Source organism: Pteronotus mesoamericanus, unplaced genomic scaffold (genome assembly GCF_021234165.1).
Source record: "Pteronotus mesoamericanus isolate MK-2021 breed Mesoamerican mustached bat unplaced genomic scaffold, CSHL_Meso_final contig_27, whole genome shotgun sequence".
In the NCBI taxonomy this organism is placed as follows: Eukaryota; Metazoa; Chordata; class Mammalia; order Chiroptera; family Mormoopidae; genus Pteronotus; species Pteronotus mesoamericanus.
In genome coordinates, this window is record NW_026555115.1 from 19,690,267 (window position 1) to 19,717,282 (window position 27,016).

The window sequence follows — 27,016 nt, forward strand, 5'->3', positions numbered from 1 at the left end:
CAAAATATTAGCAAACCCAATCCAGCAATACAGTAAAAAGACCACACAACATGCGTGAGATTTATTCCTGGGATGCAAGGCTGGTTCAAAATCTACAAGTCAATTAATTTGCTATACCACATAAACAAAATGGAGGGTGGAAATCATATAATCATAGCAACAGATGCAGAAAAAGCATTTGACAAAATCTATCATCCATGTATGATTAAAAAACTATCAGAAAAGCAGGGACAGAAGGACCATACTTCAACATAATAAAGACTACATATGACAAACCCACAGCTAACAACATACCCAACAGTGAAGTACTAAAATTGTTCTTCTTATAATCAAGGACAAGACATAGTGTCTTTTCTATTAAACATAGCATTGGAAGCCTAGCCCCAGCAATCAAACAAGAAAAAGAAATAAAATGTTCCCAAATTGGAAAGGAAGGAGTAAAACTGTCATTATTTGCAGATGACATACTATATGTATAGAACCCTAAAAAAAACCATAAAATTACTAGAACTAATGAATTCAGTAAAGCAGCAAGATACACAATAAATATTTAGAAATTGACTGCATTTTTATACACCAATAATGAACTACCAGACAGAGAAACTAAGGAAGCCATCCTGTTTACAATCACGTCAAAAAAATTTAAAAATAAAACACATAGTAATAAATCTAACCAAATAGGTAAAAGGCCTGTACTTGGAAAATTATAAAATGCTGAAGAAAGAAACTGAGAATGATACAAATATGTGAAAGTATACACCACACTCTTGGATAGGAAGAATTAACATAATTAAAATGTCCACACTGCCCAAAGCAATCTACAGATTCAATGAAATTCCTATCAAAATACCAATGTTGTATTTCACAGAACTAGAGAAAATAATCCAGAAGTCTAAATAGAACTATAAAAGACCCTGAACAGCCAAAACAATTTTGAGAAAGAATGGAGTTGGAGGTATTATGCTACCTTATATCAAAAATATTTTCAAGGCTATAGTCATCAAAACAGCATGGTGCTGGCATAAAAAACATAGACCAACTGAGTAGAATACGTAGTCCAGTAATAAACTCAGGCCTATATGGTCAATTGAGACAAACAAGGCAAGAATATACAATGGGATAAAAATCGTTTCTTCAATAAATGGTGTTAGGAAAACTGGACATATGCATGCAAAAAAATGAAACTACCCCACTTTCTTATACCAGATACACGAATAAACTCAAAATAGACTGAAGATTTAAATGTAAGAACTGAAACCACAAACATCCTAGAAGAAACCGTAGAAATAAACTCTCTGACAGTTCTTAGTAATATTTTTTTGAATATGTGTCTCTTCAAGCAAAGGAAACAAAATAAATAAATAAACAAATGGGACTATATCTAACTAAAGAGTCTTTGCACAGGGAAGGAAACTATCAACAAAACCAAAAGATAATCTACTGAAAGAGAGAAGATATTCACCAATGATAGGAGTTAACATCCAAAATATTTAAGGAACTCATACAACTTAACACCAAAAAGAGAAACAATCTGATTTGAAAATTGGCAGAGAACCCGAATAGACATTTCTTCAAAGAGGACATACAGATGGCCCATAGACATATGAAAAGATGCTTAACATCACTAATCATCAGAGATCTGCAAATTAAAACTAAAATGAGATATTACCTCACACCTCTCAGAATGGCTATCATTAATAAATCAACAACCACTGTTGGCAAGGACTTGGAAATTGCAAATTGATGTGGCACTATGAAAAAGAGTATACAGTAATAGCCAAAAAATTAAAAAATAAAACTACCATAAGACCCAGAAATCCTACTTCTGGGTATTTATGCAAAGCAACCCTAAATGCTAATTTGAAAATATATATTAATTCCTATATTTATTGCAGCATTACTTAGAACTGCCAAGATATGAATGCAATCCAAGTGTCCATCGATAGACAAGTGGATAAAAAGCTGTGGGACATACATACAATAGAATATTAGTGAATATTACTAGGCCATAAAAAAGAATGAACTCTTATCATTTGCAACAGCACTGATGGACCTAGATGGTTTTATGCAAATAAGTCAGACAGAGAAAGCCAAATACGACATGATTTCACTCATAAGTAGAATACAATGAATAAACTGAACTAACAAGGAAAATAGAGACAAGACTCATAGACAGAGAGTGGGATGACAGCTAGTTGGGGTGGGGGTTAGAGTGTGGACAGATTGAGCAAAAAGGAAAAAGGGCTCATGGACATGAACAACAGGTGGTCATGCTGGAGGGTGGTTGTGGAGGTCCATATAAGGGGACGGGAGGTAATGGAAAAATATACAGTGAAAAAAATTTTAATTAAAAGAAAATAAATGAACTAAGAAAACGGAAACAAACTTATAGAGAACAAAATGATGGTTGCCAGGTAGGAGGGGACTTGGGAGGCTAGGTAAAAATGTGAAGGGATTAAAAAGTACAAATTGGTAGTTAAAAAACAGTCATAGGTGTTTTGATCCACTCATTTACTGATGGGCACTTAGGTTGCTTCCAGCACTTGGCTGTTGTAAATTGCGCTGCTATGAACATTGGGGTGCATAGGTTCTTTTTAATTGGAGTTTCAGGATTCTTAGGGTATAATCCCAGCAGTGGAACTGCTCAGTCAAAAGGCAGTTTCATCTTCAGTTTTTTGAGGAAATTCCAAACTGTTTTCCACAGTGGCTGCACCAGTCCCACCAGCAGTGTACTGGGGTTCCCTTTTTTCCACATCCTCACCAGCCCTTGTTGTTTGTTGATTTGTTTATGATGACCGTTCTGACCAGTGTGAAGTGGTATCCCCTTGTGGTTTTAATTTGCACTTCTCTGGTGGCTAGTGATGCTGAGCATCTTCTCATATGTCTCTGGGCAACTGTGTATGTCCTCCTTGGAGGAATGTCTGTTCAAGTTCTTTGTCCATTTTGTAATTGGATTGTTTGTCTTCTGGGAGTGGAGTCATGTGAGTTCTCATGGAAAGCATTATGCTAAGTGAAATAAGCCAGGGGGTGAAAGTCAAATACCGTATGATCTCACCTATAAGTGGAACATAATCAACAAAACAAACAAATAAGCAAAGTATAACCAGAGACATTGAAATAAAGAACAAAGTGACAGTAACCAGCAGGGAGAGGGGAGAAGGATAACAGGGGAAAGAAGGGGAAGGGTTGTCAAGGCACATATCCAAGACCCATGGACAAAGCCAAAGGGGGGTAGATTGATTGTGGGAGGTGGGGTGGGTGGGGCAGGGGAGAGTGGTGGGGGGGGGGGATGGAGACAACTGTATTTGAACAACAATTAAAAAAAAAGTCATAGGGATATAAAGTACAGTATATGTAATATAGTCAGTCACGTTGTAATAACTGTGTATGATGTCAGGTGAGTTCTGGACTTATCAAGGGGATCACTTCATAAGTTATATAAATGTCTAACTACTAGCTGTATACCCGAGAGTAATATAATACTGAATGTCAACTGTAACTGAAAAATGTTTTTAACTTTTTAAAGACAACTAAAACAACTTTCTAGGGAAAAATACATACAAAATAAAATCCCAAGTGTTTTATTAAGGTCAATAATCATAAAATTAGTCTGCAAAATTGCTACACAATTTTCTAAATCTTAGTTTCTTTATCTCAACCCCAGCATCCCAGGAACCACACGTTAGGAAGCACTACTGTAAAATCCTACTGCCATTTGGGAGGCATTGCTATGAACTCCTTAATCTAAGACAGTGCTTCTGCCTTTGAAGCTGGGACTTTCTGTAGTTTTATTTACTCACATATCTTTCCAGATACCACTTCCCCCATCCAACCCAATTTAGAGTCGGAGCAAACCATTTCACTCTCCTGCTACTCACAGAAATCTTGATTCACCCTTGAGATTCTTACCTCATTTGTAAAAAACAAACAATTTGCTCAAATAATATAGCAACTGTGAAACTTTGTATCTTCTAACAATTTCTCCCTTTGGTTCCAAATACTTCAATTCCGTTTTTGTTTTTTTTTTAATCACTGTTTATAACAAATGTACTTTGTGTCTAGAATTACAAGGGAAAACTATTAAAAGTATCATCGGGCTGCTATATAAAGACTTACACCTAGACAGGGGGGCACACAGTTGCTGAAGGGCAGTGTTGGCCTTTCATCTGTCCCCTCTGGTTGGTGTAGGGATGGGGTACGTGGGTGGGTGGGCGGGAGGGCCCTGTTCCTGCACAGGTAGCCAGAGGAGGGGCCAAGGAGCTGCTGTAGTCCCAGCTCACCGTCCTGGTCCCCAGATCAGAATGCCAATCCACTGTTCCCTCAAAACAAATGCTCAGAGTAGTCATTTGGCTAGATCTGTTCCCGGACAACTGCTGTGGTTGGAAAGCTCTTCTAACAGGGCTAAGAGGGGTGGGAACCAAGCAAATGGGCGTTCAGTGCAGCAATGGTTGAGGTAACTAACAGCTCCTGCCCCAATACTGCTAACATGAAACGATGTTGGTATTGGAAAGATGAGTAAATAAGAACACCAAATCCGATCAACATTATTTTTTGTACGTTGGTAATTCTGTAGAAATCTGCACTTCGTTAAACTGGGAACAGAAGAGTACCTGTCTGTTGGTGGCTTTACTAACGATTACTAACAGTAACTAATGTCTTGGTAAGTTTCTCAAACCAGAAAAACATTTTTTAAACCAATTCTCAAAAATGAAAAGGAGAAAAGTAACGACAATATAGCCTTCAAAAGTTGTCCCATACCTCCCATATCCATGGAAATCAGATGCTCATGCGAGGAACCAGCACTTTGAGAAGCACTTAATCATGATACCCGAACAACGCACAATAAAGTTAAATTCTATCAAGATCTGAAAAATTGAAATGCAAATGAAGACGAGGCTGGAGGTCTATCAAGGAAGTGCAGAAAAAAACAAGAAGTCACAAAGCACCTTTTGACTGGATACTGCAGCCTGCCTTGCCCTGCCCTGCGAGCTACTGAGTCACGGTAGTCCCACCCAGTGAGGCCGGAGAGGCGAATGTCCAGGTGACTGGAGTAACAGAGCAAGGCCCTCAGCCTTGGGCGCGAGGGTTTCAGTCCTGCCCAGGAGCAGAATGCGAATATCGGGACACTCCCAACGCGCCGCTCAGCACCGAGGGCCCGCCAGTACTGCAGGTAGCGACACGCAGGCAGGGTAAGACGGACTCGCCCGCTAGCCTTCCGCGACCCTGACCACAGCCCTGACGCCCACACTCCCGTCACCTTCTGGACGCTGGAGCCACGGATCCGCCCAGCGCGGTCATAGACGTGGCAGCGGATCACCGAGCTGCCCACGTCCAGCCCCAGCACGAAGCCTTCGTTCCAGCGCAGCGCGCTCTGCTCCGGTCGTCCATGTTCCGAGACGGTGGACCGCCCAGGCATCCCGACCCCGCAAGCGTGTCGCCGCAGCATTCTAACCAGAGAGCGCGTTATACACACCAGCCTCTCACAGGCCGAGAGCGTCGAACGAGGCCACCGCCCCCGCCCGCCCCCTCCGCGAGCCCCGGGAGGCGGTCCCTCCCGGTTCGCTGCTGACCCCGCCCCGACGCAGTGACGTCACGCGGCGCTGTAAGCTTTTGGAGGCGCACGCTGCCAAGGGGCGACTGAGTGGAGCTCAAGTCCTTGGAGGCGAGCTGGACTCTGGTGGAGCCAGTAGATCGAAACACATGCACACAACCGGTTTTCCAAAGGCCGACCAGTTTTAGCATTGACCTGGCCTTAATTTTAATTGTCTCCCTCGTAAACTCCCTGAGGCAGTGCCTGAGTGTCTCTTAACCCAAGTTGCGTTTATAAATGTCACTTAAGACAAAGAAAGTGAGTTGAAGAGAAGTTCAGAATTGACCCCCAAGACTTATCCCCCCCCCCAGAAAACCTGGTAACATTTACATATATACTACACAACAATAAATATTTGCTAAGTGGAAGACCTTCCCAGCCCTCTGATGGAGAAGAAGGGACCCCTAGGAAAGCGACTTTCACCATTAGGCTCCAGACCAGTGGCTGCTTTTTCAAGAATCTGAAAGTGTCTCAGAAACCCTTTACCCTTCACTGCTGGCCAGAGGGCATGGGCTCTTACAGGCACGTAAACGTGGGCAAGAAGTAGGCCTGTGGAAATTTCGAGATTGCTGCAGCTCCATTTCCCCAGGCTGGAGCCCAAGGGCCTTCCTATGGGGTGATCCAGCTCCCAGGGAAAGGTCCTGATCTTTAGGTAGTGGGCAGGTGTTAATGCTTGCTTGAGCCACCTTTCCACCACCAGCAGCACTACGAAACACCAGTGCCTGAAACAGATTAATATCCTTCTTTGCGAAAATTACAAAACTGCTATTACAAAACATCTCAAAAACATGTGAAAACATACAACAGTGCAGAGCGGTATATCAATTAAATAGTAAAGAATGTTCTCTCTTTTTGAGAAGATGTTTATTAAAGCTGGGGACAGTGAACAAGGAAGGACTTAGGACAGAAAAAGCAATAGGAGAAACACTAGGATGGGCTGCTTTGGCTCACTGGGAAATCAGAGGAAAGGGGGCCTTGGATACAGGTCCAGGGGGTTAGCCCAGGGGCAAGCCACCATTGCCCATTGCTCCCTTGGTTGCAAGTCTTGCTGGTGAAGACCCTTAGAGCTTAGGATATGCGTGCCTATGGGGAAGAAAAGGGAGAAGGGAAAGGCATGGACATGCTCCCCAGATGGAGAGCATGTGCATATTCATTTTTGACTAGATTGTCTTGTTAACCAACTTGCTTTTAGCCAATTTTACCAAATTGGGTTATTTGGCCAAATTACTTGAATCTTGGAACATATACTTGGAAGAGTATGACTTTTTTCTCTTTTTTATATCCTCTACCCATCCAATGGAACTCATTTGTTTCAAATGGCCTTTGGATTGTCTTCACCAGACATGACCATTTTGTTAAGTCATATATGTGTAATCCCCAGTATTATAATTTGGAATAAATGACTAATGGATCATGCACTGGTCAGAGTCCTCCTGAAAAACAGAACCAATAGCAAAGAAGGAAGAGACTGGGATTTATTTTAAGTAGTTAGCTCACATTCTTGTGAGGGCTGACAAGTCCCAAGGCAGGCTGGAAGGCTAGCCATTCAGGTAAGACCTGATGTCACAGTCTTGAGTCAGAATTTCTTAGGGCAACAAGCTGGAAATTCCGGCAGGGTTCCAATTTTGCTGTCTTAAGAATTCTTACTTCTCTGGGAAACCTCCATTTTTGCTCGTGAGACCTTCAGTTGATTGGATGAGGCCCACCAACATCCTGAAGCGTAATTTGTTTTACTCAATATCTATTGATTTAAATGTTAGTCACATTTTTAAAAAATACTGCACAGTAACTAGAGTGATGTTTGACCAAATAACTGAGCACCCACACAATGTGCCCACTATCCTAGCCAAGTTGACACATAAAATTAACAATCACAGACCCCTTTCACAACAGAAAAAGCTGTTTTGTATTCCCTTGTTTTTAATATTTAGCCTATTTTTTTAAAGTGAAAGTTTTGGGCCCTGGCTGGTGTGGCTCAGTGGTTTGAGTGCTGACCTGCGAACCAAGGGGTCACTGGTTTGATTCCCAGTCAGGGCACAGGCCTGGGTTGCAAGCCGGGTCCCAGGTCGGGGATGTGCGAGAGGTAACCACACATTGATGTTTTTCTCCCTCCCTCCCCCTCTCTCTAAAAATAAATAAATAAAATCCTTTTTTTTTATTTTAAAAAATAAAGTGATAGTTTTGGGGCTTCTAGAACCCTGATAATTCCTTTGTGGTCATTTTTATAAATTAAAAGATTCCTTGTGGTTAATTGGGCCCAAACTCTGGTTATGAGGCTTCTATTTACAGAGGCCTCTCACATACACACTGCACATCAGGGGAAAGTGGCAGCCTGAGCTGTCAGCCTCCTGCTCTGCATTCCTGCTGTATGAGCCGACCCTTATAAAGAAGCTCTTGGTATTGTATTTTGACCAATGGGACTGAGACCTCCTCATCTAATTGGAGCTGCACAGCTATGTCTTTAACAACCAATCAGAGCCGTTTCATAACAACAAATGAGAACAGTGCAAAGTGGACCAATCAGGCTGTGCAGATTTGGAGTCCTCGTTTGCCTGAAATTGGCAGGAATTTTTCTCTATATTAGCCAGCCTTCCCTTTGTCTGGTGGAGCATACTCTCAATTTCTACCAAAAGCTGTTTGTCTGGTTTGCATTACAAACTTTCACTTGAGATCTTTCCCCAGAGCTGTTTCACTCAAATGAAGTTTCTCCTTTCATCACCCCCTAAATTGGGGGTTCCTGGTGGCATTGGATTGGCGGCAGCGACCTTTTGATTACAAAACTGAAGTCAAGCATGTTGAATAGTACCAAAGAATCACAGAATGTGAAAACAAGGACCTTAGCAGCCACTTAGTTCCGTGTTTTTCAATGTTTCCAATCTTGAACAATTTTGATACCCTAATAATGCTATCTTCCTCAGAAGTTGCTTAGATGCACAAAATTTGGCCTGTATTTTCAGGTGTGGGCTGTGGTCCTCAGAGAAAGGAGCATGTGCGCCACAGCGCACAAGGCTCAGAAACTCTGAAGGTCCTATTGCTAGTGGATCAGTCAGTTGTTCCTAACTCAAAGGCCACTGCCACTCTGAGCTCCATCACCTGGTGGCCTGCCACTCTTGCTCCTGTCACTTCTTGTACAGTGGTCCCAAGACCACAACTCATTTGCCAGCCTCCCACCTTCCAAAGTAACATGGGTACAGACCCTCAGGCTGGATCGAAAAGTATGCGAGGACCACTATTACCTATCACACCCTAAAGGGAAATGAATGGTGCTTCAAGCCTTAGCCCAGGGACCTTGATGCCCTCCAACCTTCAAAAAAAAAAAAAAGTCATTATCCCTCCCACCTAGAGTGACCACTGCCCTGGTTTGCCCTGAGGAATTTTTCAAAGCACAGGACTTTCAGTGCTAAAACCAGAGCAGTCATCCTCACTACTTACAGACTCTTTGGGACCACAGGTGATTTCTTTTGGGACACTGGCCATATCACGTTTAAATGTCAGCCACTACTTTAGACAGTGAGCTCCTTGATGACAGAGATGGGGCCTCAGTATTTTTTTTCCTCCAAGATACAGAAAGTAGCTGCTCAATGACTGAACGAACAAGTACATTAATATGTATCTGACTCATCTTCTGCCTGACTTGGCCACAAGACATAGAGAGGGCAGTGAGCCCTTCCTAATCCCTGCACTAATCTGGGCATATCATATGACCACGAAGGCATGACTTCCAGTGTGCGATAGGGGGAGGAGCCATGCTGGCTGCGCTAAGTCTGGAATCTGCAATACCAGACCTGACCCTGGACCCCCATGTGCACATCACACCATCTCCTTTCTCCTAACTGTTGTTTATGAGTCCAGCATAATTTGGATTAGGCTCCTGCCTCAATTTCTTGATCTTACCTCCTCCACTGCTGACTGTGTCTCAAGCTCTAGCCTGAACTCCACTGTAGGACAAAGGTGGATGTATTATGAAGTTCATGAAGCTTATGAAGCTTATGCTTCATTTCCCTCATTGCCTGGGCCCTGCTAAAGCCCTGAGAAGAGCCCTGGCAAACTCAGAATCCTTTCTTTATAGCATTTGGAGAAGTGAGTTATTTTTTATCTTTTCTCTTAAAGTGGGTCCCCATAATTGTGCAAGCTTCACATCTCATAAAAGCATAATCCTCCCCACTTTCCTTTAGTCCTCAGAAATTCCTTCTTTCTTAAGGCCTGCACTCCCTCTTCTGACTCTCCACATGGCGGTCTGGAATGCTGCCTTGCACCGAGTCGGAGCACCACACACTCCAACTCACGACTCTGCACCCCTTGAGTACTGACGTGGGCTGAGATCGGGTCTGGCCTTCCTCCATAACTCTGAGTAGTTACGGTTTTAAGTGCTTTCTTCTGTCCTTGGAGCCAACATAAGATCCAGCTCCTGCCCCTTTTCTTACCAATGCTCCGTGGAGGTCCTTGTCTGCACTTGCTATTAAGCCCATTCACTCCCCAAAGCAGTCAGTTAGAAGGAATGAGAACCAAGAACTTCAAATTCTCGGACCTGATCTCCATCAGGGTGTGAAAATAAAAGAGGTCTTTGAGTCAGACCAAAATCAAGAGAAGGATTGGAATTGAAATGTAGAGTAACTATATGAGAAAACCCAGACTAGAAGAAATTATAACTCAAATTAATAAACAAAAACGTAGTTACATGCTTCCTAGCAAACAAAGCATAAAGAGAAAGAAGGAAGTTATGTAACTGCTGTGCCAATCACAGCAATTGTATTTATATGGACAATCCTATGTGTTCTCTCACTTTGTTCTCTCCAGAACCCAATGAGGGCCCCTTTGTTGTCACAGGAGGGAAAACAGCTCCCTCAAGCTTGCAATAGCCAGTACACAATGAAAGCAGAAATCTTCCCCTCTACATGGATTTTTCAGAGCTCCTGAAACATCAGCTTTGTCCTGCCACTTGGTAACTCTGTACAAAACCCACAGCATGGCTGCCAGCATGTGTGTAAGTTTGCTTCCAGCCCTAGCAAAGAGGGGCTAAAGAGGTACATGGCCTGTCTAAACCTTGTGGGGGCCTTAGCAGAAATGGTGGTCTCTTCCTAGTTGAGCAGCTGTGAATCTTAGAAAGGGTTACCATCTAATCTAAGGGAAACCAGAGTTGCACCTGCCACACCTGCCCAGGTACCTGCCCAGGTACCTGCCCAGCTCCATGCTCTTAAAAGACATGCGATAGTGTCAGAAACAAGAGCAGGCTCATTCCTCCATCTCTTAAATTCACCCCTCCTGAAGTGTATTAAGTGACAGGAAATCTTTTCATTTCACTCACTCATCTGTAAGTGTTGTGGGAGGGAAAGAAGCCATGTAATGCACAGGTTTGTGAACCTGCCTGTTAGGTTTACAAATCCCCAGAGGCTGGAAAGTTCTAAGGAGAGGTTATTGCTTAAGAGGAGCATTCTACTTCCTCTTCTCATCCCAATCATCCTGTTTCACTCGTGGTCACTTGCAAATGAGTGAGTTCTGGGAGTTGAGAGTTAAACCATGTGAGAGAATGACTGAAAACATTTTTTTTAATTCATGTATATAAAGCTTCATTTTTTGATGAAAATTTTAGAGCTGTTGTATAAGGCAATTAAAAATCCAAAGTAAAGAATGGTACTGCAGCCCTGGCCGGCGTGGCTCAGTTGGTTGGGTGTCATCCCACAAAGCCAAAGGTCGCCTTTTCGATTCCCAGTCAGGGCTCACGCCTGGATTGCAGACCCGATCCCCGGTTGACTGGGGGTATGTGCAAGAGAAAACGAATCAATGTTACTGTCCCTTTCTCCCTCCCATCCCCTCTCTCTAAAAATAAATAAATAAAATCTTTTTTAAAATAAAAAAATAAAAGAATGGTACGGCAGAAGAAAATGTGGAAAATAAGCCATCACTACTAAGCATTCAATAATAAAGATTTCTATATCAGCTTTTTAGCTAAGAATAAGGCAAAATAAAAAACTCCTCCCCCTGCATATTTTAGCCTCTATTGGCATTATTTTCTCCCAAAATACCACAGGCTTCTCTTTTTTATCGATGTCAGATTTACTGAGATGTACAGCCTGTGAATTTTGACAAAGGTTTTCAGCCATATAAACTCCATGACCATCAAGATAGAAAATATTTCCATCACCCTAAAACCCCCTTTGACCACAGTCCTCTGAATCCTTTACTATGGGCATAAGGTGATGTCATCTGCATATATAACTCAGGATCCTTGGATATAACAGGTTGATCTCAGTCATTTTAAATGCAGCCCATTCCAAAAAGAAGTTGCAGGTTCCAGACGGACTTTAAATGAACTCAATCCTTATGACACATCGGCCAATGTAAAGACCTTCATGTTTTCACCAAACAACATAGTTATGTAGAGCTGAGCATAATAATGGACAGTTCTTAATTCATTTATATGACCTGAGTAAATTCAAACTACTTGATGCAGTTGTTAGCGAGGCATGTTTACTTTTTATCCTGGCAAGGAAGGAAGAGCCCTGTTTTGAAATATAGTTACTTCAGGTTATTTCACAAACTGTAACTCTAAATTATTATGCTTTCATACTATAAAGCTGGTAAAACTTAGAATAAAATCTAATTAATTCAGAACACAAGGGAAAGAGAGTAGAAATAGAGAACCTTAAACAATAAACACTAATTTTTAATTAGCCAAAAAAGAATTACAGTGGATTCTCATTATTTGTACTTCTATTCTGTAAAGTTATCACCAACACTGAATTAGCAAATACTGAACTCTCTCTCCTAGAGGAAAGACACAGTTAGGCTCCTGTTGCCTCTGGTTACATTTCTATCAACTGATCAATGCATAAACTTGTTTTATGTATTTAAAGACAGCTTATTTAATATAAATACAAGGTGGGGAAAAAGGAGGTTTACAGATGTTCATATGAAAAGTAATATGGTAATTAATAAATAATAATAAAGTGTGTTTCATGTACTTACAACTGTAAACCTACTTTTGTCCCACCCTGTATATTGTTGATTCATTAACATTGAATGTACAGCCAGCAGCATCTTAATTTATGCCTGAATTGAGGCTTATCTAATGTACATATTCTCTCTGTAGGGCACACCATTACTTTCTTATGTTTAGGAACACTACAGAGCTTTTCAGGACTCTGCTTGAGAACCATTTTAAACACAAAATCACCAACAAAAAGCACAAACATGGAAAATGTGGCCCTAAAAAGACAGTAAAAAGAATATCTGTTTAGAGTAGAAGAGCTTAAACAAGAAGGCAGCGTGTCATCTCATTTGAGCTCAGCTGGAAATGTGCACACACTTTTGTCTCTGTCTCTCTTTTCAGTGTCCCTGTATCTATATTTAGCAAATTGCTTATCAGTATATCTGCTCAGCATTGTTTTTCATATCTCATTCAAGTTCCATCTTTCTAGGTCTATTTCCTTTTCCTTAGATTATATTAGTAAGCAGTCCAGCGAAGATGTTTGAGTAGTAAAATTTCTTAGTTTTTGAATATCTGAAAATATCTTTATTATATCTGCACCTTCAAAACATAATTCTGCTTGGTAGAGAATACTAGTTTGGCAGTGATTTTCTTTATTCCATTGTTCCATTGGCTTCTAGCTGTTATTACTAATGAGAAGTCTGTTATCAGTCTAGTTCTCATTCTTTTGTATTCTGTCTTTTCTCTCTGGTGGCTTTAAAATTTTCTGTTCAAACTCAATGTTCTGGTTTTCTTAGGTACAGTCTTGTTTCTAATTTATCCTTCTGGAGACATTCTGCTTGTGATCCTTGAGATTGAGGACCTGAGTCTTCAGTTCTGGAAAACGTTCTGCTTTGTATATGTCACCATTTCCCATTGTTCATATTCTCTTTGTAAGGCACTCCTATTAGGTATTTGATTTTTAAAATGATTTTGACACAATGTCAGACTTACAGAAGAGTTTCATGATAGCACCAAGAATTCCCATATACCCTCTACCCAGATTTTCCAAACATTAATATTATATACATTTAGTTTATTCTATTTATCTATTTACCCATTCTTTTGTTTTTCTCATTAAACTTTGTTTAATGGGTCTCAAAATTCTGTGGCAGATCCTTGGTCAAGTTGTTTCCATTAAAAAGTACTGATCTTAAAAATGAAAAACTTAAAAACTGCCACACAGAACAAAAACAAATGGTCCACAAAACATTCTTTTTTCCTTCTGAAGGTTTTACAATGCACTGTAACCATTAACCAGTCTTTTACTATTAAAATTAAATAGCCAATCGAGACCAACAGTTCTGAGTCCACTCTTCCATCACGGATTAAGACTGGGGTGGTAAGTACTTGAGATAATATTCACTTAGCCTTCTGAGTTTTCTGGGCAGACTTGGTGACTTTGCAGCTCCAGCTGCTTTGTTGTCCGCTGCTTTGATGACACCCATAGTAACTGTATTTCTCATGTCAGAAACAGCAAAGTCGCCCAGAGGAGGACAGTCAGAGAAGCTCTAAACACACATGGGCTTGCCAGGAACCATACTGATAATGGCAGCCTCACCAGATTTCAAAAACTTGGGCCATCTCCCAGCCTTCTCCCAGAACAATGATCAGTCTTCTCCTTCAGCTCAGCAAACTGGCAAACCATATGAGCTGCACAGACAGTCCAGCACAGATGCATATCCAGCATTTATTTGGCCTGGATGGTTCGGGATAATCACCTGAGCAGCAAAGACTGCTGCTTCCGTTGCTGGATCATTTTTGCTGTCACCAGCCACATTGCCATGATGAACATCTTTAACAGAGACGTTGTCAACATTGAAGCTCACATTGTTTCCAGAAAGAGCTTCACTCAAAGCTTCGTGGTATATTTCAATAGACTTTAACAATGCCCATGCACCACTGGGGAATACCAGCCTCCACTGGGCCCACAGGGACAACACCAAAACCACAAATTTCATAAACATCCTAGAGAATTAGACACAGGGGCTTCTCATTTAGATATGTTAGTGGAAGGATGCAATCCAGAACTTCAAGCAGTAGGTTCCTCTGGCATTGCCATCTTTATGGGTGACTTCCTGTCCCTTAAACCAAGGCATGTTGGCATTTGGCTCCAGCATGTTGTCATCATTCAAATCAGAAATTGGCACAAATGTTACTGTGTCAGGGTTGTAGTCAATTTGCTTAATGTGGGTGCTGACTTCTTTAACAGTTTCTTCACATACCTACCGGCTGTAGGGCAGCTCAGTAGAATCCATTGTAATACCAACAATTAGTTGTTTCACACCCAGTGTGTAAGCCAGAAGGGCATGCTCACGGGTCTGCCCATTCTTGGAGGTACTGCTTCAAATTTACCAGCATCAGAATCAACAATCAGGACAGCACACTCAGCCTCAGATGTGCCTGTTTTTGATAACTTCTCTATGTCTTAGGGCATCAGTGATGGTCACATAATACTTGCTAGTCTTAATATCAATGGTGATACCACGTTCACATTCAGTTTTCAGTTTATCCAAGACCCAGGCATACTTGAAGGAGCCTTCCCCCGTCTCAGCAATCTCCCTCTCAATTTTTTTGATGGTTCTTTTGTCGATCCCACTACATTTGTATATCAGATGGCCAGTCATGGTAGATTTGCTGGAATTTACATGTCCAAAGGTGACAATGTTGATATGAGTATTTTCTTTTCCCATTTTTGCTTAGCTTAGCCATTGTTCTCAGGACACCAGTTGCAAAAATGTTATTTACCCATGGGTTTGTTTTTTTTTCTGAACTATTTGAAACTAAGTTGCAGGCATGATGCCCATTTGCTCCTTTATAGTTGAAATCAGAATTTCCTAAAAACAAGTATATCCTCTTACATAATTATCATGCACAATACTATCAGCTAATCTAGGGAATCTTATTTAAATTTCAACAATTGTCACAATAGTGTCCCCTACAGAAAAAGAAAATCCATGATAAAGTGTTGCATTCAGTTCTCATGTTTTTTCAGTTTCCTTTTATCTGGGATCATTATTCAATCTTTGTCTTTGGTGACATTGACATTTTAAGGAGTAGAAAGAAGCCAGTTGTTTTGCAGAATGTCTTTTGATTTTGTGTTTGTCTGATGTTTTCTCATTATTAGATTCAGGTTATGCATTTTGGCCAGAATAGCACAGAAGTAATGGTGTGCTCTTTTCAGCAGGGCTGCAACTGGGGTGAGATAAAGGAGGTATCTCGTGCACAACATGTGAGGAGATACTCATTCTCAGCTTCATGAAAATACATGACAGTCAACCCTAGGTGCCGACATCGCTTCATTCTGGTCCCAGCCTTACTCTTCAGTACATCATATTAGGGTGTATGTGGTATCTATTGGTCCCATGTGATGCCTATTGGTCACTTGGTTCAGGTGGTATCTGCCAGATTTCATCATTGTACACTTACTATAAATCCTTTTATAATTGATAAGTATCTTATGAGGGGATATTGGAGACTATGTAAGTATCCTATTACTCTTCAAACTTTCACCCAATACTTTTAGCATCCACTGATGATTCTTGTCTTATTCAATTATTAAGATGGCTACCAAATGGTGATTTTTTTCATTCCATCATTCTTTCTACTTTTATTGGTTGCTGTTATATGGTAAGGAAGAATTTCTATTTTTCCTACTTGTTTGTCTATATAAATGTAGACTCATGGATTCTTTCTTTTTCTTTTTTTTTTTCTTGTTCAGTTACAGTTGTCCCCATTTTCCCACCATTACTCTCCCCTGCACTGCCCACCTGCCCTCTCCCACATTTAATCCTCCCTCCCATTGTCATTGTCCATGGGTCCTTTATACATTGTCCTCAATTTGAACCATTCCCCTCTTTCCCACATTATCCCCCTCCCCACTCTCCTCTGGCGTCAGTTCATTCTTTATTTCCATGTCTCTGGTTCTATTTTGCTCACTTGTTTGTTTTGTTGATTAAGTTCCACTTACAGGTGAGATTATATGGTATCTGTCTTTCAACTCCTGGTTTAGTTCACTTACCATAATTCTCTCCAGTTCCATCCATGCTGCTGCGAAGGGTAGGAATCCCTTCTTTCTTTCTGGTGCATAGCATTCCATTGTGTAAACATACCACACTTTTTTAAAAAATTTTAATTTATTTTTTCAAATACATTTGTCTCTGCCAACCCCCCACCACTTTCCCTTGCCCCCTCCCTCCTTCCCTCCCTCAGCTCTTCCCCTTTCGTTTTGTCCATGAGTCCTTGCTATATGTTCCTTGACTTTCCCCTTCCCTTCCTTGTCCCCGTCCCCGCTCCCTCTTTCCCTCTTGTCTCTGTTGATTTCTTTTCCTTTCAGTGTTGCTGGTCTTATTTTCCTTGCATCTTTGTATTGTTGGTTAGGTTCCACTTCTAGGTGAGATCATATGGTATTTGTCTTTCGCCCCCTGGCTTATTTCGCTTAGCATAATGCTCTCCAGTTCCATCCATGCTGTCGTGAAGTTTAGTGGTTCTTTTTTTCTTTCTGCTGCGTAGTATTCCATTGTGTATATGTACCATGATTTTTGATCCAATCATCTACTGATGGGCATTCAGGTTGCTTCCAACACTTGGCTATTGTAAATTGTGCTGCTATGAACATTGGGGTGCATAGGTTCTTTTGTATTGGCGTTTTGGTGTTCTTAGGGTATAGTCCCAGCAGGGGAATCACTGGATCAAAAGGCAGTTCCATTTTCAGCTTTTTGAGGAAATTCCACACTGCTTTCCAGACTGGCTGCACCAGTCTGTATTCCCACCAACAGTGTACTAGGGTTCCCTTTTGTCCACAGCCTCGCCAGCACCTGTTGTTTGTGGATCTGTTTATGATGGCCACTCTGACCGGTGTGAGGTGATACCTCATAGTGGTTTTGATCTGCATTTCTCTGATGGCTAGTGATGCTGAGCATCCTTTCAAATGCCTCTGGGCCCTCTGTATCTCCTTCTTGGAAAAGGGTCTGCCCAGGTCCTTTGCCCATTTTTGGATTGGATCGTTTGTCTTCTTGGAGTGGAGTCGAGTGAGTTTTTTATGTATCTTGGAGATCAAACCTCTATCTGATGTATCATTAGCGAATATATTTTCCCATTCGGTTGGCTCCCTTTTCATTTTGCTGATGTTTCCTTTAGCCGTGCAGAAGCTTCTCATTTTGATGAAGTCCCACTTGTTTGTTCTTTCCTTTATGTCCCTTGCTTTAGGAGACATATCAGTGAAAAAATGGCTGCGTGGGATATCTGAGAGTTTCCTGCCAATGTTCTCCTCTAGGACTGTTATGGTGTTGCGACTTATATTTAAGTCTTTTATCCATCTTGAGTTTATTTTTGTGTATGGTGTCAGCTGATCATCCAATTTCCATTTTTGCATACAGCCGTCCAGCTCTCCCAACACCATTTGTTGAAGAGGCTATTATGGCTCCATTTTATGCTTCTGTCCCCTTTGTCAAATATTAGATGTCCATAGAGACCTGGGCTTACTTCTGGGCTTTCTATTCTGTTCCACTGGTCTATGGGTCTGTTCTTCTGCCAGTACCAGATAGTTTTGAGTATAGTGGCTTTGTAATATAGTTTGATGTCCGGTATTGTGATCCCTCCTACTTTGCTTCCTTTCTCAAACTTGCTGTGGCTATTCGGGGTCATTTATGGTTCCATATAAATTTTTGAAATGTCTGTTCTATTTCTCTGAAATATATCATTGGTATCTTAATAGGGATTGCATTGAATCTATAAATTGCTTTGGGTAGTATGGACATTTTGACGACATTAATTCTTCCACCTTGAGCACGGTATATGCTTCCATTTATTTGTGTCTACCTTAATTTCTTTTTTCAATGTTGTATAGTTTTCTGCGTACAGGTCTTTTACCTCTTTGGTTAAATTTATGCCTAGGTACTTTATTTTTCTTCTTGCTATATCGAATGGTTTTTTTTTTTTTCAGATTTCTTCTTCTTCTATTTCATTGCTGGTGTATAAAAATGCCTTTGATTTCTGAATGTTGACTTTGTATCCTGCTGTTTTGCCAAGTTCACTTATTAGGTTGAGGAGTTTTTTGGTAGAGTCTACAGGGTTCTCTATGTAGACTATCATGTCATCTGCAAACAATGATAGCTTTACTTCTTCCTTTCTTATTTGGATGCCTTTTATCTCTTTCTCTTGTCTGACCACTGTGGCTAGGACTTCCATATGATGTTGAAAAGAAGTGGTGAAAGCGGACATACTTGTCGTATGCCCAGTCTTAGTGGGAAAGCTTTCAATTTTGCCCATTGAGTATGATGATGGCTATAGGTTTTTCATATATGGCCTTTTTTACGTTGAGGAATGCCCCATTTATTCCCATTTCGCTGAGTGTTTTGATCACAAATGGGTGCTGTACCTTATCTAATGCTTTTTCTGCATCTATCGAGATGATCACGTGGTTTTTGTCTTTTCTTTTATTTATATGGTATATCACGTTTACTGATTTGTGTATATTGAACTATCCCTGCATGACTGGGATGAATCCCACTTGATCATGGTGGATAATCTTATGAATGTATTGTTGGATGCAGTTTGCCAATATTTTGTTGAGGATTTTAGCATCTATGTTTATACCCGAAATTGGCCCGTAGTGTTTTTTGTAGGGTCTTTATCTGGTTTTGGGATCAGGGTGATGCTGGCCTCATTGAAGGAGCCTGGGAGTCTTCCCTCCTCTTGGATTTTTTGGAATATTCTGAGAAGGACAGGGTTTATCTCTTCCTTAAATGTTTTGTAAAGTTCTCCGGGGAAACAGTCCGGCCCTGGGCTTTTGTGTGCTGGGAGTTTCTTGATGACTGCTTCAATTTCCCCAGCTGTTATCGGTCTGTTCAAGCTTTCGGTTTCTTCCTCCTTCAGTGTTGGAAGATTATCCTTTTCTAAAACTTTGTCCATTTCATCAAGGTTTCCAAATTTCTTGGCATATAATTGTTGATAGTAGTTTCTGACGATCCTTTGTATTTCTGTGGTATCAGTTGTTATTTCTCCTCTTTCATTTCTGATATTATTAATTTGGGTCCTCTCCCTTTTATTCTTGATGAGTCTCCTTAAAGGCTTGTCAATTTTATTTATCTTTTCAAAGAACCAGCTTCTCGATTGGTTGATGCTTTGAATTGTTCTTTTCATCTCTATGTCATTCAGTTCTGCTCTAATCTTGACGATTTCCTTCCTTCTACTTGCTCTGGGATTTATTTGTTGTTGTTTTTTCTCCAGTTCTTGAAGTTGTAGTGTTAGGTCTTTTATTTGAAATGTTTCCATCTTTTTTAGGTAAGTCTGTATTGCTATGAACTTCCCTCTCAGGACCGCCTTTGCTGTGTCCCATAGGTTTTGGACTGTTGTCTGTTCATTTTCATTTGTTTCCAGAAATTTTTTGATTTCTTCTCTTATCTCATTATTGACCCATTCATTGTTTAATAGTCTACTGTTCAGTCTCCATGAGTTTGCAAGTTTTTGAAGTTTCTCTTTGAGGTTTTGATTTCCAGTTTCAATCCCTTGTGGTCCGAGAAAAAGTTTGGTATTATATCAATTTTCCTGAATTTGCTGAGGCTTGCTTTGTGTCCTATCATGTGGTCTATCTTTGAAAAGCTGCCATGAGCATTTGAAAAGAATGTATATTTTTCTTCTTTGGGATGTAAGGTTCTATATATGTTAAGTCTCTTTGATTCAGTGTGTCATTCCGCGCCACAATATCTTTATTAATGTTTTGTTTGGAAGATCTGTCCATATTTGACAGTAGGGTGTTGAAATCCCCTACTATCAGTGTGTTGCTGTCTATATCTTTTTTGAAGTCGTCCAACAATTTCCTTATAAACTTGGGGGCTCCCATATTGGGAGCATATAAGTTTACAATGTTGATATCTTCTTGATAGATTCTTCCTTTAAGTATTATAAAGTGCCCCTCTGTGTCTCTTTTTATGGCCTTTGTTTTGAAATCTACTTTGTCGAATACAAGTATGGCAAGCCCGACCTTTTTCTCTTGCCCATGTGCTTGGAATATTTTTTTCCATCCCTTTACTTTCAATCTGGGTAGGTCTCTTGTTCTGAGGTGGGTCTCTTGTAGGCAGCATATGTGTGGGTCATGTTTTCTTATCCATTCAGCTACCCTGTGTCTTTTGATTGGGGCATTTAGTCCATTCACATTGAGAGATATGACTGATAGAAACTTACTCATCTTTTCTCTTTGTACCTGTGTTCCTCTCTGTCTCATTCTTTTCCTTCATCTGCTTAAACCAGTCCCCTTAGCATATCTTGGAGTGCTGGTTTGGTAGAGATGTATTCTTTTAGCCTTCTCTTGTCTGGGAAACTCCGTATTTCCCCTTCTATTTTAATGGAGAGCCTAGCTGGGTAGAGCAACCTTGGCTGTAGGCCCTTGCTTTTCATGACTTGAATATTTGTCGCCATTCCCTTCTAGCTTGTAGTGTTTCTGTTGAGAAGTCAGTTCCTAGGCGTATCGGGGCCCCCTTGTATTTTACTTTCTCCTTCTCCCTTGCTGCCCTGAAGATTCTCTCTTTGTCTTTGACATTTGCCATTTTAATGATGATGTGTCTTGGAGTGGACCTCTTTGAGTCCATCTTGAGTGGGGTCCTCTGTGCCTCCTGGATCCATGAGAGCCTTTCTCTCCTCACATTAGGGAAATTTTCCATCATTACTTTTTCGAGGAAGTTCTCTATCCCTTGCTCCTCTTCTTCTCCATCTGGTATCCCTATTATATGGATATTATTGTGATCAGGTTGTCCTGCATTTCCCTAAATGTCTCTTCATTCTTTTTGAGCCGTTTTTCCATATCTTGTTCTTTCTGGGAGCTTCTTTCTACCTTATCCTCCATCTCACTGATTCGATCCTCAGCTTCTTCCAGCCTGCTTTGGATTCCTTCTCCTGTGTTCTTCAATTCAGAAATGGTATTCTTCATATCCTTTTGTGTCTTCTTGACAGTTTCTGTGCCCTTTTCCAGGTTGATATAGTTTGTTGTAAGATGCTGATAGTTTCTCTGCAGTTTCTCATAGTTATCTTTGAGCTGGCTGAGCTCATTGAGCTTCCTTAGAGCCATTGTTTTGAATTCAGTATCTGATAGTTCCCTTGCCTCTATTTCATTTAGCTCTCTCTGTGGTGAGTCCCCTTTTCCACTCATTTGGGGGGAACTTGTTTTTCTTCCCTTTTTTGTGAGAGTCTGTTAAGTAATTTACTTATTTTTTTATTTATTTTTGCTTCTGCTTCAGTTTGGCTGTCTAGATTTCCCGACTTTGTGGATTAAACTTCTATGGTTGTAGGTGGGTTATTTATTTATTTATTTATTTATTTTTCCCTTTACTTTTCTTTCTAGGCCTGCCTCTGATGATGTCAGTTGTTGAGCCTATATGACCTTAGGTTGTTTGTTTGAGCCTTCCAGGAGTCTACTGTCTGTGTCTGATTCCTACTTGGAGCAGCTCTGTGACCCCTTCGGTCAGGGATGGACTATTTTTTGGGATCTCTCTGCACTCTCACGGCCTCTCCTTGATCGCGCTCCCGGGCCCAGCAGGATACCCCGCCCTCCTGGGCTCTCATGTGCTTGTCCCAGCCCAGTGGGGTTATTCGCTACCTCGTGTATTGTCTGGCCTCCCAGGCCGGCGAGCTCCCTGGCACTGGTCAGTTTAAGGTCTTCTATTGTGTGTTTTCTCCGCTTTTGGCTCTTTGGGTGCGATGCTTGCCCTCGCCAAATGGAGACTACGGAAAGGGAGGAAGTTGGCTCCAGGACTCTCTGGTTATCCTGTGTCCGGTCTCTCCTTCAGGGACTCTGGGCAGCTCTGTGACCCCTTCAGCCCGGGATCTACTAATTCTGTGAGCCGCACTGCAATCGTGGGCAGGCGGGTCAACTTACGCCTGCCCTTGCCGCTCTGTGCACTCCCTCGCAGGCCATATCGGTGCCAATCTGTGGGGGGGCCTTGCCGGCCCGGTGCAAGCATTCTCCAGCCCGCGCGGGTCACACACACGCTCGCCAATCCTCGCCGGCCACTCGGCGCAAGTATTCGCACCTGCACTTGGTGGTTTTGGGGTGTCTATGTGTGCTTTTCGGCTTTTGGCTCTTTGGGGGTGTGGCCTCTTTCCGCACAATGGAGACTATGGCAAGGAGAAGGAGTCGGGACTCCCCCGTTCCTCCTCCCATTCTTTTCCCAACGCCTCCGTTTCTAGTCTCTCCTCCGGGGTCTCTGGGCAGTTCTGTGACCCTTTCGGCCAAGGATCCACCACCTGTGCGGCCTGCGTTTCAATCGCAGGCAGTCTGGTTCTGCTCGCCCCGCTTCTGCCTCTTTGGGGTCATGCTTTTCCAGCCCACAATGGAGACTATGGAAAGGGGGAGGGAGTCGGGGCTTCCCGGTCCCTCCTCCCGTTCTTTCCCCAACCCCTCCTTCTCCAATCTCTCCTCAAGATTCTCCCAGCCAGACTGCACTCAGCCCCCAGCTCACACGCGCACAAGCTGTGTGCAGAGCGCCCAAAAGGCAGGTTAATTGATTCCCTTATGCCTGAGGGAGATGGTAGCTGCAGGGTAGGAGGTGCGTTATCACCGGGCTCCACCGGCCGCAGTGTCAGTTCTCTTCACAAAGTTTTCCTCACCAGTCTTTTCCCAGGCACCAGCCCACCCTGCTGCCGCCTCTACCCAGAGATCAAGGAGGGTGGCTGCCACTGCAACTTTTGCGTTGGCCCTTTAAATGTCTCTCTGCATCCCCAGCCACCTGTCTCTGGCAGAGAGCGCCCCTAAGCTTTTCGGGGTTGCGTTTTGTCTGTATTTTCTTGGTTTTAGCTGTTGTAGTTTAGGGGTCCCTGTTTATGACTCAGACCCCGTTCTTCTCGGGGGAAGCTAACTGGCCGTTTCAATGTCCCTCTGGTGCTAGTCCCTGTGGGCACCAAACCCACCCTCTCGAGCCTCCACCGCACTTCTCACCCGTTGGGATGTGTGAGAGTCAAATCCACTGTCCGCGGCACCAAGGCTCCTCTCCCACTATCGTTCCATTGTTTTCCAGGTGATTACTCCACTGTTTAGTCGCAATTCCAGTTTGGTCTTGGGAGGAGGTCAGCGTGACTCCCATTCACTCCTCCACCATCTTCTCTCCCCCCCGTAAAAAAATGTTTAGTTTGATATAGTGCCATTTGTTTATTATTTCTTTTGTTTCCCGTGCCCAAAAAGACATATCAAGAAAAAATTGCTAAGGGTAATGTTAAAGAGGTTCATGGCCTCAGGCCTTACATTTACATCTTTAATCCATTTTGAGTTTACTTTTGTATATGGTGTAAGAAAGCGATGTAGTTTTATTTTACTTTTCTGCATGTATTTCTCCACGTTTCCAAGCATCATTTATTGAAGAGACTGTTCTTGTCCTATTTTATGTTCTTGCCTTCCTTTCCATAGATTAATTGACCATATAAGTGCAAGTTTATTCCCGAAATGTCTTTTCTGTTTTATTAACCTATATGTCTGTCTTGGTACCAAGACCATGATACTTCCAACTTCATTCTTCTCTTCTAAGGTTACTTTGTTTTTTTGGGGTCCTTTGTAATTTTATATAAATTTTAGGATTATATGTTCTAGTTCCGTGAAAACTATCGCTGGTATTTTAATAGAAATTACATTAAGTCTGTAGATTGCTCTGGGTAGTATGGAGATTTTAACAACGTTAATTCATTTTATCCATGATCACAAATAATCCTTCAACTTATTTGTGTCTTCTTCAAGTGTTGCTCTTCAATGTCTTACAGTTTTCCAAATACAGGTCTTTTCCTTCCTTGGGTAAATTTATTTCTATGTATTTTATTACTTTTGATGCAATTTAAATGGGATTGTTTTCTTAATCTCTCTTTCAGATAGTTTGTGATTGCTGTATAAAATGCAACTGATTTTGAATATTAATTTTGTATCCTGCTACATTACTAAATGTATTTATTAGTTCTAGTAATATGGAGAGAATTTTTAGGGTTCTGTATCTATAGTATCATGTCATCTGCAAATAATGACAGTTTTACTTCTTCTTTCCCAGTTTCATGCTTTTTATTTTTTTTCTTGTCTGTGATGGTTAGGACTTCTGATTTCATGTTGAATAGAAGTGGTAAAAGTGGACGGTCATGTTCCTGTTTTAAGAAGAACACTTTTAGGTTTCACTATCAGGTATGATATTAGTAGTAGGTCTGTCATACATGGCCTTTATTTTGATGAAGTATATTCCCTCTGTACCTACTTTGCTGAGAGTTTTTATCACATATGGATGCTGGATTTTGTCAAATGCTTTTTCTGTATCTATTGATATTATCATATAACTTTTAGCCTCTATTTTGCTTTTGTGGTGTACTACATTAATTGATTTAATGATATTGAACCAATTGTACGTCCCAGGAATATATCCTACTTGATCATGGTGTATAATCTTTTTAATGTATTACTGAATTCAGTTTGCTAGTATTTTGTTGAGGATTTTGCATCTATGTTCATTGGGACTATTGTCCTCTAATTTTCTTTTTTGTCTGATTTTGCAATCAGGGTAATGCAGGCCTTGTAAAATGAGCGTTGAGAGCCTTTCATTTTCTTCAATTTTTAAAAACAGTTTGAGAAGATAGGTGTTAATTCTTCCTTGAATGCTTGGTAAAAATCACCTGTGAAGCCCGTTGGTCCAGGACTTTTGTTGGGAGTTTTATGATTACTGATTCAATTTCGTTAATAGTAATTGGTCTATTTAGTTTTTTGACTTCTTGATGCAGTCTTGGAAGATACTATGTTTCTAAGAATATCTCTATGTCTTCCAGATTGTTAATTTTTGGCATATTGTTGTTTGTAGTATTTTCTTATAATCCTTGGTATTTTGGGGTGTCACCTGTCACTTCTCTTTGATACTGTATCTGATTTCATTTATGTAAGTCTTCTTTTTTTTTTCTTGACGGGTCTGGTTAAGGATTTCTTAACCTTGTTCATCTTTTTAAAGAGCTAGCTCTTGATTTCACTGATCTTTGGTAATTTGTTTTAGACTCAAGTTCATTTATTTCTTCTCTGACATTTTTTATTTCCTTTATTCTGCTCACTTTTAATTTTCTTTGTTATTCTTTTTCTAGTTCCTTTAGGTGTAAGGTTAGCTTGCTTATTTGAGACTTCTCTTGTTTGTTGAGGTAGGCCTTGATTGCTATGAAAGTCCCTCTTAGGATTGCTTTTATTGTGTTCAATTTGGTTTGTTGTGTTTTCATTTTTATTTCTCTCAAGTTATCCTGTGATTTCTTCCTTGATCTAATTATTATTAACCCATTCATTTTTTTTTTTTTTTTAGTAGCATGTTATTTAGCCTCCATGTGTTTGTGGAATTTTCAGTTTTCTTCTTGTAGTTGATTTCTAGTTTCATACTACTGTAGTCAGAGAAGATGGTTGATATGATTTCAGTCTTTAAATTCATTGAGATTTGTTTTATGGCCTAATATGTGCTTTATCCTGGAAAAATGTTCCATGTGCACTTGAAAAGAATGTATATTTTGCTGCTTTGGGCTGAAATGCTCTAAAAATATCAATTAGTTAGATCTGTCTAATCTGTTATTTAAAGCCACTGTTTCCTTGTTGATCTTCCGTCTGGATTACATATCCATTGATGTCAATGGGGTGTTAAAGTTCCCTACTACTATTGTTTTACTGTTGATCTTTCCCTTTATGTCCTTCAATATTTGCTTTATATATTTAGGTGCTCCTACACTGGGTGTGCAAATGTTTTCAAGGGTTTTATCCCCTTGTTAAATAGTCCCTTTATAATTATAAAATGTCTTTCTTTGTCTCTTGTTATAGTCTTTGTTTAAAAGTATTATTTGTCTGTTATCACTATTGTCATCCAGCTTTTTAAAAAAATTTCTGTTTGCAGGAAATATCCTTTCCAACCCTTTAATTTCAGTCTCTGTGTGACTGTTGATCTCAAATGGGTGTCTTGCAGACATCATTAGATTTTGTTTTCTTATCCATTCAGTCACCCTAGTCTTTGTTTAGCATACTTAGTCCATTTTCATTTAACATAATTAACAGTTATGTAATTATTGCTATTTTATTAATTTTTCTGAATATTTGTATAGTTCTCCATTTCTTTCTTATTCTCTTGATCTCTTCTGTTGTATGTTGATAACTTTCTACAGTGCTATGTTTGGATTCTTTCTCTTTGTTTCTTATATATCACTTAGGGTTTTATTGTTTTGGTTTTTTTGTGTGTTTACCATGTGCTCTGTGTATACCAAGCTGTGTTTATAGAAGCCTATTTTAAGTCAATGGCCACTGAAGTTTGAACACAGTCTAAATTCACTACAATTTTTATACACCTCCCCTAACACATATTTACATTTTAGCCATTATTTTTCACGTCTTTTGTGTTTGTGTGTATTCCTTAATTTACTGTTGTAATTTCACATGATCTCTTTTCTTTACAAAATAATCCTTTGTATTAGCTTTATTATTATTTGATCAT

At 40.6% G+C, this 27,016-nt stretch overlaps 1 protein-coding gene and 1 pseudogene across 1 annotated transcript in view; both read right to left on the minus strand.

Moving 5' to 3' along the window:
• GK5 (glycerol kinase 5) overlaps positions 1-5,511 on the minus strand; it is a 125,038-nt gene extending 119,527 nt beyond the window's left edge. The window contains exon 1 of the mRNA XM_054575089.1: positions 5,258-5,511. Within this exon, the coding sequence (XP_054431064.1) occupies positions 5,258-5,446 (189 nt within the window). The 5' untranslated portion in view covers positions 5,447-5,511. The remainder of the gene's footprint in view (positions 1-5,257) is intronic.
• An 8,408-nt stretch (positions 5,512-13,919) lies between these two features.
• Positions 13,920-15,250, minus strand: LOC129071689 (elongation factor 1-alpha 1-like; annotated as a pseudogene).
• Positions 15,251-27,016: the final 11,766 nt, after the last annotated feature.